General features: G+C 49.9%; 1 protein-coding gene across 1 annotated transcript in view; it reads left to right on the top strand.

Annotated features, from left to right (window-relative positions):
* The window catches only part of LOC140901854 (scavenger receptor cysteine-rich domain-containing group B protein-like), a 31011-nt gene extending 20547 nt beyond the window's left edge, over positions 1-10464 (top strand). The window contains exons 4-7 of the mRNA XM_073321278.1: positions 3283-3472; positions 3530-3669; positions 4336-4530; positions 9699-10464. Of these exons, the coding sequence (XP_073177379.1) occupies positions 3283-3472; positions 3530-3669; positions 4336-4530; positions 9699-10108 (935 nt within the window). The 3' untranslated portion in view covers positions 10109-10464. The remainder of the gene's footprint in view (positions 1-3282; positions 3473-3529; positions 3670-4335; positions 4531-9698) is intronic.
* The last annotated feature ends 4430 nt before the right edge of the window (positions 10465-14894 follow it).

The raw sequence follows: 14894 nt of genomic DNA, 5'->3' as shown, positions 1-14894 counted from the left end.
TTTTCTCTCACGAATGGACATATTAATGAATTTTCACCATAAGATTTCCTTTGAGTGAGGTATCCTGTGCGTTTTATATGAAACAATGTTGAAAAAACAAGTGTGTGTGAGAAAGACACATATATAAAATAATATAAAACTACTTTGAATGTATTTTGAAAGGGTTATTTATAAATAGTGAACAACTTGGCTTGAACATACACTCATTTGAGGTTGGAAGTGATGGGTGTGTGTTGCATGTTTTCCTACTTTTTTTTTAAATTTATCTGTTTGTCAAAAACTTTACAAAAATTAAGAGGCCCCTAATACATCTTAAACCAATAGGTGCTAATTTCCAATAAATATAAAAGGTTAGGAAGAAATACATTATTTGAGTATATGGAATAAGGGAAATTGGAATAAAATTTAGGCATGTAATTCCATTAGGGCCAGCCTACCAGTTTTTAAAGACAAATGCTAAAAGAATTGTGGAGAAAGAGGACATTTTATTCCTGGTCCAAATTAAGAAACAAATAAGGTTAACTGCTGAATTTACACAGGTATTGTAAAAAAGTTGATAAAGAAACCTACATACATGCTCACTGGAATTAGTATTTTATCTTTACTTTACAATTTAATATGCTCTGCTGAATAATTCCATCAAAAATCCATGGGGTTATAAAATCCTTGTGATTGGTTTAGGAAACTGTGATGCAATTTACTGTTCAGTGACGTGTGATTCCACAACAAATCACGTGGTTAAAGAATCCCTTCTGATTGGCTCACCAGTGATGGGTGGTTTGCTGTAAGACTCCAGAGCAGGGGGTTCTGCAGTTTGGTTGGTGACAATCTGTGCTGTGAAATGCTTTTCTCTTCTCTCTGTGCTTTTAAAAAAACTTTCTTGAATGTCTCTGTAATGATCCCCACTTCTGGTACCACTGTAAGAGGCTGACACCCACCTATCGCAAGCACCCCCTGGTCAAGTGCGTGGATGCCCGCAGTTTTTCTCCGCTCATGGTGCCCCCATTGGCTGCTGCACTTGTCAGGCAGGTCTTCAGTGACTCAGCCCAAGTCTGTGTGTGAAACCAACAAACCTCTTCTGGGGTACACAGTCCAAAATGTCCTGTAGCTCTCCCTGGGCTCAGTCTTTAACAGTCCAATAGGGCCCGTCCTGGTACCTTCTCCATTGGTATCAACCTCTAACTCTTCCTGCTCTGACACCCCTAATTAGTCCAATGGTGGCCTGTCTCAGTCCCCCTTCAGCTGGTACATCTTCCTATAGCCCTCCCTGGGCTCAGTCTTTAAGCAGCCCAATGGGGCCCATCACGGTACCCTCGCTCGATCTGGCTAGGTTGAAAGGTTCCTACTCTGGAATTGAGCAGCGCCCCAAGGGCTTCTTCCCTGGGACTCCTTGCCTCTACTTGCGCCACCCTCTTGGACTCAGTTCACTGACCACAGCTCCCCGCTGAGTCAGTCCTAGGGCAGCCCCCTTCCCTGCGGTGTCACCATTCTAATTCCCTTCCTAATGGCATAGCCACTTCCCACAGAGGCTGGTGGGGAACCTAGTCCCACCCACTGCTTTGGGTCCAAAACCAGGGATCCTTGAAGTATAGCAGCCTTGTGCTGCGCCCCTTAACTAATTGCTGATCTACATTTCCTTGGGCCACTTCCTCATAGCTCATCTTAGTTGAGCCCTGGCAGCCAGCCAGAAGCTATTCTCCAGCTCCCAGGCCCTGCAGACAACTGCTTGCTTCAGCCACAGCACCCAGCAGCCAGCCAGGAACGCCTTCCTCGCTCCTCGAGTCCCTGCCAGCACAGGGTTTGCATGACAGCATGAGTGAAACACTGACCGTCTGCCCCCTTGGTTGGGGGGAGCTGGTGCAGAGGCAGTGGGAAGGGCTGGGGGGCATCAACAGGTGCAGAGATAGGGGGAGAGATTATGCAACGGGTGCTGGGGGGCTACGAGCAGATGCAGAGAGGCGAAGATGGGAGTGGGTGAGGTTTACCAAGCTAAGCCCCGCCAGATGGTACCTGAGGCTGTCCCTGCGGTGAGGTGCATGGGGCATGAATTGTAGCAGTTGCCATGGGGTGCAAGGTCTTGCCAGGAGGCTCATTTCATACCCCTCTGGGCTCTGCACAGGTGTCTTCTCACACCCCTTCCTGTACTCGCGAGTCTGGCGCATCATGCGTCTCATGCAGGAAACCAGCCGCTGCAGCTTTGGCCAGCCTGAGAAATGAAACCCACAGATTGGAGAAGCCCAGAACCAGGATCTCCCTTCCCCACTGAGCAGTCCTCATTGAGGGGGGCCACACAGCTCACAGCGAGGGCTGTGGAGATGGTCTCCAGGGGTTACGGGACTGGGAACACAGCGCTGCTCGCCCTGCTGGGCTGGCTCGGGGGTGAGTGCCCTTTTCTCCTGGTGTTCAGCTGCACAGAAATATTAAAAGCCTCATAAATAAGGTTTCTTTGGCACCTTTTACTCCAGAGCCTTTCCCTGGGAATCCAGACACCTGGGTTTTATTCCTAAAGTTGGGAGGGGAGTGGGGTCTAGTGGTTAGAGCAAGGGGGTGCTGGGAGTCAGGACTCCTGGATTCCGAATGGGATGATATGATGTGGGATGCTCCCTTCCAGTTGATGTGGATGATGTGGGATGCTCCCTCCCTTGACCTGGGTTCCCACTGCTGTTCAGCTTCAGTCAGTTCCTTAGGTGCAAACCTGCACTGGGTTAACTAAAGTGCTGTTTGCAAGCTGAGTAAAAACCATGCCAGCTGGCGTGTCTATACTTATCTTGGTTCCGTTTGTTCCTGTTCTCGCAGGGGGAAGCTAATATCAAAACTGCCAAAATCAAAATGAGAACATCTACATTGGGTTTGCACAGGTTCAACAAATTGGTTTTTGAAGTGGTTTCAGTTGCAATAGTGCAATCCATGTATAGTGCAGGTCACAGGCTCACCCATCTGTGAAGGAAGGAATTATGGGTAGAGTTTCTACAAATAGATTAAGCAATTTGAAAGGGAGGTATATGTTCAACTGGGAAATCGTCATATTTTTTGTGAAGCCCTTGCTGCAAATAGTCTGAGCTGAAGAGAACTCATTACCTTTATACAGTTAGGATTTTAAGCTGTTAAAATGCATATTCTAAGCCCTAGCTCAAGAAAACAGCTGGTCAGCTCCAGGTCCCCAGAAGACAGGGAACATCCCACTGTAAGCATATGTGAACATAAAGGATGCTAGAAAGGACATTCATGGGTCAGACCTAATCTCCCCTTCTCTATGTCTTTATTCCCATGGTTCACTTGTAGGTTTGACCATTTCAGAGCAAGCTCAGCTCCGAGTGGTGAATGGCTCGAGTCACTGCGCTGGGAGAGTCGAGGTGCTTCACAACCAGCAGTGGGGAAGCGTGTGTGATGTTGACTGGGACATAAACAATGCTGGAGTTGTGTGCAGGCAGCTGGGTTGTGGGATGGTGTTGTTAGCCCCAGGGTGGGCTGAGTTGTGTGCAGGCAGCTGGGTTGTGGGATGGTGTTGTTAGCCCCAGGGTGGGCTGAGTTTGGAGAAGAGTCTGACCCCCATCTGGCTAACTGAGGTTAACTGCACAGGGAGAGAAGCTGCCCTCACGGAATGCTGCAGTGGGCCTTGGGAAGACCATAACTGTAACCACAGAGAAGATGTCGGTGTTGTGTGCTCAGGTAACCCTCACCCATGACACATATGGCACTGTGTGGTGAGTACTGTGCTGCAGGGAGTAGAGCAGCATGTGTTACTCAACAGGGGTCATTCTCCCCTCTGAATCAGCCCTGACCCCGATGTCCCAGACTGGCCTGAGCTGGGTCTTTCCTGCTGAGAGCTAAAACTGAGGCCCTGCCCATTCTCTCTCTCTTGGCACTTTCTCAGCAGTCCGGGAGTTAATGCTGGGTCTGAATTCCAGGTGAGGTGAACACCTGCAATTCAGACTGGACACAAGTGGACACAGGATTCTCCTCACTTCCTGGCCCAAAGTTTTTTTTGCTTCAATCCCCAATGTCTAATGCTGAGAGTCGCTGGGCAGGTCCCACAAGGTGTTGAGATGTCAGTGGGATGGGAGAGCTCCCAGCATTTCTCAGGGGGCGCTCAACACTCTTCAGGGCCCAAATGTAGCCAGATCATACATGATCTCAATACTAGTTTCCCCATCAATCTGTGTCACTGGGCAGAATATTCCCCGCCCTTCCACCTCCCTGTTCAAACAGGAATTAGTTCAGGGGCATCCTGTGGCCTGTCTTATGTAAGAAGGCAGACAAGGTGATCACAATGATCCCTTCTGGTGTTATAAACTATGGCACAGCCCTACCTCTGCCTTTCCTCCCACACCCCAGGGCCTGCTATGTCCCTTGGAGTTTGGCTTCTCCCCTCTGCCCTGGTTCTGCTCCTGCTGGTGTCTGCCCCCATCATCACCTGCATCCTGAAGAAAGGAGCCCCCACCCTCCCTGAGCCCCTGAGAACTGGCAATGGCAGCAAGGGGCAGCCTGAAGAGGACCCAGCGATGGAAGAGGAGTCGGCTATATACGCCAGTGAGTAACTGTCATTTGTGGGTGGTTCGGTTCAGACATTCAGCTGGGTCATTCTGGCAGCAATGTCTCTGGTCAGCCTGAAAAACATAAGTCTGAGTCCACGCCCCAGACTCAAGGACTCAAAGAAACCTTGGACATCTTTCATTATTTGTATCCAGAAAAATGTTCCACTTCCTCGAAATTGGCGAGGGGAGGAGGGGGAATCCCATCTTTGGCTGATAATTTGCCTCTAAATGGTGAAATCCCAGAATCATGTGGTGCTACAAGGATGGGCCAAAATCATCCTCAGAGTAGCATACTGTTTGTGAGCTAAATCATGGGTAGATTGTCTATCTGTGAGCAGGAGGAAATTTGTCATGATCTTAAATCTTCACTGGCCCACAGCAGAGACCAAACAGTTTAAAATCTGGCCTGTTTGAAACTGGGTCTACTTTTGTGGCTCTGGCCTGTTGCTCTCCGAGAGCCACTGTCAAACTGTCCCACCTCTGGGAATCAGAAATGATGCTTCCGAGGTCCCTGTTATTGCTGTAGGATTTGTCCATTATTTTCAGAGCTGAGATTCCTCTGCTCCCCAGATGCCACCCTGTGCCATAGGGCAGAGTGTGCTCCGTAGCTGCTGAGATGTATGTGGGAATTATCGGAGGAAGCGGTTACAGTGTGAGTGCAGGACTCTGTGCCTCGGGGTGGAAGTGTGTGTGTGTGTGTGGGGGGGGGGGGGGGGGGGGGGATGAAGTTTGCCAGGAGGATTATCGCTGTAATGATTTAGCTCATTCCATGATGTCCTTGGTTCAGCTCCCTTTGCTTCTCAGTCTCCATTGTCACCGCCTTTCACATTGTTTCATTCACAGATGTCTCAAGTTTTGTGCGCACCCAGAGACCTCAGCGAGAGATGTACTGACTAGGAGGATGCCAGCAAGACAGGGATGCAGGGGAGGCTGGCCTGGATTGGGGAGATGGAAACTTCTTCTCTTAGCATCCAAAAGTTCCACCCTCCCTGTCTCTTGCACTAGTGCGTGTGAGGGGCATGTGCTGGATGGCCGTGACTATCCTTCGGGGTGAGGAGGGCTGTGCTAGCAGCAAATATCCTGACTGTCGTTTAATGGCAGGGCACATTCTGAACAGGGCTTATTTTAAATAAATTTAGGAAACACCAGGAACAGCCAATTTTATCAGCTCTATCACCTCCTTGTTACAGGGTCATGAGAAAGCCTGTGTGCATCACTCCCTCCAGTGGAGAGACTGGTGTCTCAGCTGCGTGCCGTAAACCCAGCCCTGGGAGGAACTGACAGCTCCTCTTTTAGCTCAGAGAGTTGGTGTTGCCCTTCCTCCCAAGCCAGGTGCTCTGTGCACCTCCCATTCCTCCTCCCCCTCAGGCCATGGGCTCTGGGTGCCCCCAACTCTCTCTTCTCCCATAACTTACTGCGGAGGTAATTGCCAGGGGCTGTTGTTTGTGTTGCTGCTGTGAACGGAGACACACACACACGCAGAGATGGAGAGCCCCTATGGATCTCAGCAGAGCACGGACCGTGACTTGAGCTAGGCTGCGTTACACCAGCAGATCTGCCCGTGGCTCTCCCCCTTCCCTGCCAGCATGAAACAACCCTCCCCCCCAGCGACGTGGGCGCTGCAGGCCCCGATGGCATCGCTCCAGCCGGCCGAGCCCCAGGGAAGAAGAGGAGCAGGTGGGGGGGGCAGCGAAGAGGTGAAAGCCCCCCTCGGGGGAGCCCCTGGCCCCTGAGAGTCTTGGAGGGCCTAGGGGCCAGTTTTGTTCAATATCTTCATAAATGATCTGGAGGATGGTGTGGATTGCACCCTCAGCAAGTTTGCAGATGACACTAAACTGGGAGGAGAGGTAGATACGCTGGAGGGTAGGGATAGGATACAGAGGGACCTAGACAAATTGGGGGATGGGGCCAAAAGGAATCTGATGAGGTTCAACAAGGACAAGGGCAGAGTCCTGCACTTAGGACGGAAGAATCCAATGCACCGTTACAGACTAGGGACCGAATGGCTCGGCAGCAGTTCTGCAGAAAAGGACCTAGAGGTTACAGTGGACGAGAAGGTGTATAGGAGTTAACAGTGTCCCCTTGTTGCCAAGAAGGCCAATGGCATTTTGGGATGTATACGTAGGGGCACTGCCAGCAGATCGAGGGACGTGATCGTTCCCCTCTATTCGACACTGGTGAGGCCTCATCAGGGCAGCGGGAATGTGTCTCCGTGTCACTCCCGCACCAGCTGCCATCTCCTTTGCTGGCTACTCACAGAGTTTTGTGCCTTGTATCAGTCTATTGTCCTATCTTCAGCAATGGCCAACGCCTGCTGCTTCAGAGGAAGATGCAGAAAACCCATCAGTGGGCAGCAGAGGGAAGTCCTGCCCCCAGGGGAAGTTTGTTCCTCACCCCCCCGTTCGTCACTTTGTGGCTGGTTCATGCTTTGAAGCAAGACATTTTTTGTTCCTTCTCTCCTCTCTCCTGTCACTCTGGATGGTCTCATTCTGCCGATAAATCTCCAGTCCCTATTTTACAAATCCATATCAGATCTTGTCCTCTGTGATATCTACTGGCAGTGAGACCCACTAGCCAATTCTTTGGTGTGTGTATAGAAACTTTTGATTGGTTTTAAATCTCTCCCCTTTCTGCCTCACTGAATGCCCCCTTTTACTTGTAACATAAGGGTGGCTGACTCTACATTCTTCATACTTACTTCACACTTGGTCAGATGTTTAGTTTAGTTGTTTAGTTCAGGGATTGGCAACCTTTGGCAACCTTTGGCTCGAGGCCTGTCAGGGAAATTCGCTGGCGGGCCGTGCCGGTTTGTTTCCCTGCAGCGTCTGCAGGTTTGGCCAATTGCAGCTCCCACATGCCGCGGTTTGCCGTTCCAGGCCAATGGGGGCTGTGGGAAGCGGCGGCCAGCACATCCCTCAGCCCATGCCACTTCCCACAGCCCCCATTGGCCTGGAACAGCGAACCTCGGCCAGAGGGAGTTACAATCGGCCGAACCTATGGACGCTGCAGGGAAACAAACCGTACCAGCCTGCCAGCAGATTTCCCTGATGGCTGCATGCCAAAGGTTGCCGATCCCTGGTTTAGTTCTTTGAAGTTGTTTATTCATTCTTCCTGCATCTTGACCTGAATCATTCGTCATAAGATAGTATTCTTGACAACCAGCCAATCAAGCACACTCTTTGCTTTCTATTTTCCTCGGAGAGAGACAGGTGTAATGACTAGAAGGCAAGTAGTAGCCATTAGGAGAAAGGTTTCTTGCCTGGTCAGGTCATGTGTCAGATTTATAATTTTCTAGACCCATATTGATTCCATCCACCTCAGACATAAACATCAGAAAGGTGACATGAAATGGCAACAGGTATGAGCCTGCAGTGAAAACATTCCCAGCAGCAATAACTGAATTCTTGTATCTCTAGGTGTCATAAATATAAAGGGAAGGGTAAATACCTTTAAAATCCCTCCTGGCCAAAGAAAAAACCCTTTCACCTGTAAAGGGTTAAGAAGCTATGATAACCTCACTGGTACCTGACCAAAATGGGGGGGGAGAAACAAAGGCTCTCTCTGTCTGTGTGTTGCTTTTGCCGGGAACAGAAAGGACTGGAGTCTTAGAATTTAGTAAGTAATCTAGCTCGATATGCATTAGATTCTGTTTTGTTTAAAAGGCTCATAAAATAAGCTGTGCTGAATGGAATATAGTCCTGTTCTTGTGTCTTTTTGTAACTTAGGGTTTTGCCTAGAGGAATTCTCTGTGTTTTGAATCTGATTATCCTTTAAGATATTTACCATCCTGATTTTACAGAGGTGATTTTTTTTTACTTTTTCTTCTATGAAAATTCTTGTTTTAAGAACCTGATTGCTTTTTCATTGTTCTTAAGATCCATGGGTCTGGGTTCACCTATACAAATTGGTGACGATTTTAATCAAGCCTTCCCCAGGAAAGGGGGTGTAAGGTATGGGGAGGATTTTGGGGAGAAAGACTTTTCCAAGCGGGCTCTTGGTAAGTGACCCACTGGGTTAGGGTGATCAAAGATGCTCAGATGTGATACTGGCTGCATCTCTCCTTTGTGTTCCACTGGCTAGGAAACTCGTGTGCTGTAACTACATCAGCCTGATCAGCTAATGCCTCAGGGGCACTTTGACCCTGTCTGCCTCCCTGAGCCCAGATGGCATCAAGGGAAGGGTGATCTAGCCAGGGGCATTGTGGTCAGGAAGCTTATTGTGTTCTCTCTGATCTGCACTCCCATGTGCTTTTCCTGTTAAGTATAAACGAGCAATGGTAGCATGCTGTGTAAAGTGTCTGTGGGTACGTCTACACTGCAAAAAAACCCTCATGGCAGCGAGTGTCTGAGTCCAGGTCACCAGACTTGGGCTCATGGGGCTTGCGCTATGGCTCTAAAAATAGCTGTGTCGGCAGCACTTTGAACTTGTGGCTGGGGCTGGAGCGCTGAGACCCGCCCTCCTACCAGGCTTCAGAGCCTGAGCTCCAGACCAAGCCAGAACGTTCACAAGGCTATGTTGAGCACCATAGCATGAGCCCTGCAAGCCCAAGTCTGTTGACCTGTGCTCTGCCTTGGGTGTTTGTCTGCAGCTAGACACACCCTCAGTGTGTTCTCTGCTTTACAATTACTGCCTGTATCCTGAGAGAGTTAGACTGTCACCAGAAGGCTCTCACTTCTAAGTGGAGTTCTGGGAGATGGTGTGCTAAGCAACAGGGGCGTCTGAAGGGTCAGCATTGAGACCCAGGGCTAGGCATGTGCATAGTTCTCAGGAGGGGGTGCTAGATGGAGGGACTGCACCCCAGGAGTGTGCCGAGGGACCCCAAGACTAGACCAGTGTCTGGACTCCTTTCAGGCTCCAGAGGCTTAAAACACCCAAGATCCACGGGCCAGGATTCGCCTCTCAGCTGTCTAGTGAGCACTTGAGTGGGGGCACTCAGCTCGGATCTGTGACACCAATAACACCGGGTTTAAGCAGGCACATCTCCATTAGAGTCAACAGATTTTCATTCGGTTGCCTCAGTGCTAAAATATTTGCAAATGCAGTGCACAAACCTCTTCTAACCCCTCCCTGTTTGATTCCCACCACCCCCACGCTGTCCCCAAGTAGCTAGCGCTGCACCATGGAAGTCAGACTATGTTCATCTCAATCCCTCTCGTCCCACAGGAGTTACTGCTTCAGCGGCCACAGCCTCCTGCCTCCTTCCCCCCAAATCCTGCCAGGATCCAAGGAGAGCTGTCTGTTCACAAAAGGACGGTACTGCTTTCGTGGGAGCGTGGGCCTGCTGGTGTACAAGTCAGACGCCTTCACCCTTGCCATCATGTTCTCCAACCCCTTTGACTACAACCTCTACTGTGTTGAGTTTGGCCTCGAGATCTGCCCAGGCAAAGAGCACCTTGGTGACATGGAGGAAGTCTATGCAAGGATGTACAATTATATGCCTGCCAACAGCTGCACAACGTTCAAGAAAGCCAAGCTGGGCCAATGCCAGGAAGCGCTTGTGGTCTCCGCAGGGAATATCCGTGTCACGGCCACCATGTCCAATGCTGCCAAAGCAGTCATTAAAGTGCTTGTAGAGGAAAAAGGGAACCCACCTCCCTACTCAAAGAACCCGATTTACTACAAGACACACTCCTAGAGTAAAGACTGCTGCTACGACTGACATCCAGCCTAAGACATGAAATGACTCCACATGGGCCCGATCTACAGGCAGAAATAACCCACTACTGCATAGACACCAGCGCAGGAACCTACCTTGGGACAGAACTGGCCCTCACTTATCATAGTGCTTGGAAAGAGCATAGACACTGCAAGAGGTGTCTAAGGCCAGAAGGGACCATTGTGATCAATTAGTCATATATCCTGTATAATACAGTCCAGAAAACTCCCCCCAGATAATTCCTCTTGAACTAGAGCATCTCTAATAAAATAAATAATGTCGCAAAGACAGTCTTGTAACCCTGGCTTTGAATTGGCTCCATGTTGTTCACATTATGTTAGCCGCAGGTGGGAAAGTGAATTCATAACAGGCATAAATAATGTCTGATTCTGTCCTCATCTATTGCCCTTTTAGAATGGTGTAAATCCATTGCAGGCAGTAGGGGACTCCAGATTTACCCAAAGGGAACTCAGATCTGAATATGGAGCAGTGCGCCCAGGCGAGCAAGGGAGTCCCACCCTTGCTATTACCAATCTGGTAGAGCCTATGGAGGAGGGTGTGGCAAAGATACTACCGGGTATAGGAAAGGGCCCGCCCCAAGGAGAACTCGCCGCCCCTCATGCTGCCTTACCGTTACCCCCCGAACCCCTGAACCATCGCCTTCGCCCCCCCCGACACGACCCTTGCTAACCAACCCCCAGCTATGGAGGGCTGGACCCTAGTCCAGGGGAAGCGAGGCAATCGAAAAGCTTGAGTTCCGCTGCACCCATCCGATGTGGAAGCCCCCCGGAAGACCAGGAAGGGAGGCACTGATATCGAGCCTTCCACTACGGGCACGAGTGAGATCCATCCGCTTGTGTCGGGAGGGGAAGACAGAATAGCATTGGAAAGTATAATCTCTCCTCCACGAGATACCCTCCCCGCCGAGACCCCTGAGGAAGCTCCTTTTGCCCGGATAACAGCCGAACCCCCCGCGAACCCCGAGGCGACTGTTGAGGCGGGCCCTAGAGGAGAGGCCCCCGGGGTAGACGGAGTTGTCCTCTCCTCCGTGTATGTGGAGATTGAGGCCCTAGATTTGACCCTGGTCACCCAGGGAGAAGATGATCTACTGCCAGCTGGCCTCGATCTGGGTAACCTCACCCCAGCCCCCCTTTCCCCATGCTTCCTCCCACTAATTGCCTTCCCGGGTGAGCGCCCTGCAGAAGGTGGTCCACCATCTGATGCCATGGCCGCCAAGACCACCACGGAGCCAGCGCCTAGAGTCACTGGGAGCCTCCGCCCTTATCCCTTAACCCTTCACTCTGCTCAGGAGGCACCTTCTTTTAGCTGCGAGCCTCATGAAGTCCAGAGCCTTACCTCTGCCCCCGGCCCCACCCCTATCCCTGCCCAATTCCCCTCCTCCTGCAATGTTAATGCCGCCCCTAGGGTTATTTCTTTCCCGCCTTTTGCAGATTCCCCCCAGGGAGCAGTCTTTGCACTTTCTAGTCGCGACCCATTAGGAGTTGCAATTTTTTCCCTGCCATCCCCTTCCACCCCAAGGCGTGAAATGGATTTAATAACCCCAGCCTGTCAGGGGACACCATCACAGGGCCTAATAACGTCAGCAACACTATCAGAGAGTCTCATTCACCTGCACATCCACCAGTGTGATATATGCCATCATGTGCCAGCAATGCCCCCTGCCATGATCTTCTACACTTTCCACAGTATGCATCCGATGAAGTGATCTGTAGCTCACGAAAGCTTATGTTCAAATAAATTGGTTAGTCTCTAAGGTGCCACAAGTCCTCCTTTTCTTTTTGCGAATACAGACTAACACGGCTGTTACACTGATTTCTGTGTTACCAAGCTCTGTTCTATGCGGTGTTCCTGTCGACTAATAAGCCTTCTGTTTTACACGCTGGCTGAGAGTAACGGCTGACTGTGGAGCTGGCGTGCAGGGCTCTCTGGCTTCCTCTGGGGTCCCGTCCAGGTAGACCCGCCAAGGGGAAGTGTATGGTGTGAACAGGGATGCTGAATGCTCTGAGGTCAGACCAGGAAGGCCATAGCCCTTCGGCTGAGAGTAACGTGCCCTGGACAGGCGTGCCCTGAGGGGAGTCACGCTACCTGTCTGACTTCATACAGAGCAGTTCCAGAGCATCAGACCTGTGACTGCGTCAAACCAGGAAAGCTGGGCTGTCACACACTGCACCCTTACAAAAGAAAATGCAATACCTGCCATGGTATATGCTTAGGTAGTGCCATTCAGCCTGTCCTGTGCTGTGCAGCCCCGGCGTAGAATCGATCTAGTCTGTTGGTCATCATGCAATTATATCAGTAGAGAGGGGTGCAGCTACTCCGGTATGGAAGGGCAATACTCTATACAGCTATAAGGCACCTGTCATAACCATAGGGGTAGCCTAAATTCCTCCTTACCTGTAAGGGGTTAAGAAGCTCAAGTAACCTGGTTGGCACCTAACCAAAGGAACCAATGGGTACAAAAGATACTTTGAAATCTGGTGTGGGGGAGAGGTTTTGTTTTGGGTTCTTTGTTTCTGTGGCCATTCGCTCTTGGGACTAAGAGGGACCGGACATCAATCCATGTTCTCCAAATCTTTCTGAACAAGTCTCTCATATTTCAGACTTGTAAGTAACAGCCAGGCAAGGTGTATTAGTTTATCTTTGGTTTTCTCAACTTCTGAATTTTCCCTTTGCTAGAGGGAGGTTTATCCCTGTTTTGTTGTAACTTTGAAACTAAGGCTAGAAGGGGTTCCTCTGTGCTCATTGAATTTTCTGATACTCTGTAAGGTTAACTACCAGCCTAAGTTTACAGAGGTGATTCTTTTACCTTTTTCTCTTTAAGTTTTAACCTAAGCTGGTAAGAATAAGCTTCGGGGGGCGGTCTTTCATGCGGGTCCCCACATTGAATTGAATGTCCCCACATTGAATTGAAGTTTTTACCTAAGCTGGTAAGAATAAGCTTGGGGGGCGGTCTTTCATGCGGGTCCCCACATTGAATTGAATGTCCCCACATTGAATTGGCTCCATGTTGTGTGAGCCGCAGGTGGGAAAGTGAATTCATAACAGGCATAAATAATGTCTGATTCTTTCCTCATCTATTGCCCTTTTAGAATGGTGTAAATCCATTGCAGGCAGTAGGGGACTCCAGATTTACCCAAAGGGAACTGAGATCTGAATATGGAGCAGTGCAGAATCAATAAGCTTTTCATTCTAGGTTACATTTATCATAGAATCATAGAATATCAGGGTTGGAAGGGACCTCAGGAGGTCATCTAGTCCAACCCCCTGCTCAGACCAAGGAAAAAATAACAAAGAACGAATATAAAATCCAGTGTGAGAACGGGATCAAAGTGACTCTGTGTAACACGCTCCCTCTTGAGCTACCTGCTCTCCGGGCTGGAGATGTCTCCCAGCAGTGCTCTGCAGGGAGGCAGCCAGATGCCTAAAGAAGCAGGACAAGAAAAGAGAATGACAATGTCTTCTTCCAGTTACACAGCAAGATGCATTACAGAAATTCATTAGAATGTAAAACCTGCAAGCAATGAAGGGAGCTCGCCAGTTCCAAGGAGAAGCAAGCTCCTGTGGCTTAGTAGAGAAGCATGGCTAGAGTTCCAGAGAGATGTGCCTTGAGAGCAGAATATGGAGCAGAGGTGGGCAAACTTTTTGGCCAGAGTGTCACACTGGGGTTGCAAAACTGTACGGATGGGCGGGTAGGAAAGGCTGTACCTCCCCAAACAGCCTGGCCCCTGCCCCCTATCCGACCCCTCCCACTTCCCGCCCCCTGACTGCCCCTAAGATAGCGACATGAAGGTCGCTATCTTACAACAAAAAAACTTCAAATCCAGACTCCAGCGAGAAACTGCTGAATTGGAATTTATTTGCAAATTGGATACAATTAACTTAGGCTTAAATTGAGACTGGGAGTGGCTAAGTCATTATGCAAGATAATCTATTTCCCCTTGTTTTTGCCTCCTCCGCCCCCCCAGAGGTTGTTGTTAAACCCTGGATTTGTGCTGGAAATGGCCCACCTTGATTATCATACACATTGTAAGGAGAGTTGTTACTTTAGATAAGCTATTACCAAGAGGAGAGTGGGGTGGGGGGAGGTATTTTTTCATGCTTTGTGTGTAAAAAAGATCTTCTACACTTTCCACAGTATGCATCCGATGAAGTGAGCTGTAGCTCACGAAAGCTTATGCTCAAATAAATTGGTTAGTCTCTAAGGTGCCACAAGTCCTCCTTTTCTTTTTGCGAATACAGACTAACACGGCTGTTACACTGATTTCTGTGTTACCAAGCTCTGTTCTATGCGGTGTTCCTGTCGACTAATAAGCCTTCTGTTTTACACGCTGGCTGAGAGTAACGGCTGACTGTGGAGCTGGCGTGCAGGGCTCTCTAGCTTCCTCTGGGGTTCCGTCCAGGTGGACCCACCAAGGGGAAGTGTATGGTGTGAACAGGGATGCTGAATGCTCTGAGGTCAGACCAGGAAGGCCATAGCCCTTCGGCTGAGAGTAACGTGCCCTGGACAGGCGTGCCCTGAGGGGAGTCACGCTACCTGTCTGACTTCATACAGAGCAGTTCCAGAGCATCAGACCTGTGACTGCGTCAAACCAGGAAAGCTGGGCTGTCACACACTGCACCCTTACAAAAGAAAATGCAATACCGGCCATGGTATATGCTTAGGTAGTGCCATTCAGCCTGTC

The sequence above is a fragment of the Lepidochelys kempii genome, chromosome 23 (assembly GCF_965140265.1).
Source record: "Lepidochelys kempii isolate rLepKem1 chromosome 23, rLepKem1.hap2, whole genome shotgun sequence".
NCBI lineage: Eukaryota > Metazoa > Chordata > Testudines > Cheloniidae > Lepidochelys > Lepidochelys kempii.
This window is presented reverse-complemented; position numbering and strand designations above follow the sequence as displayed.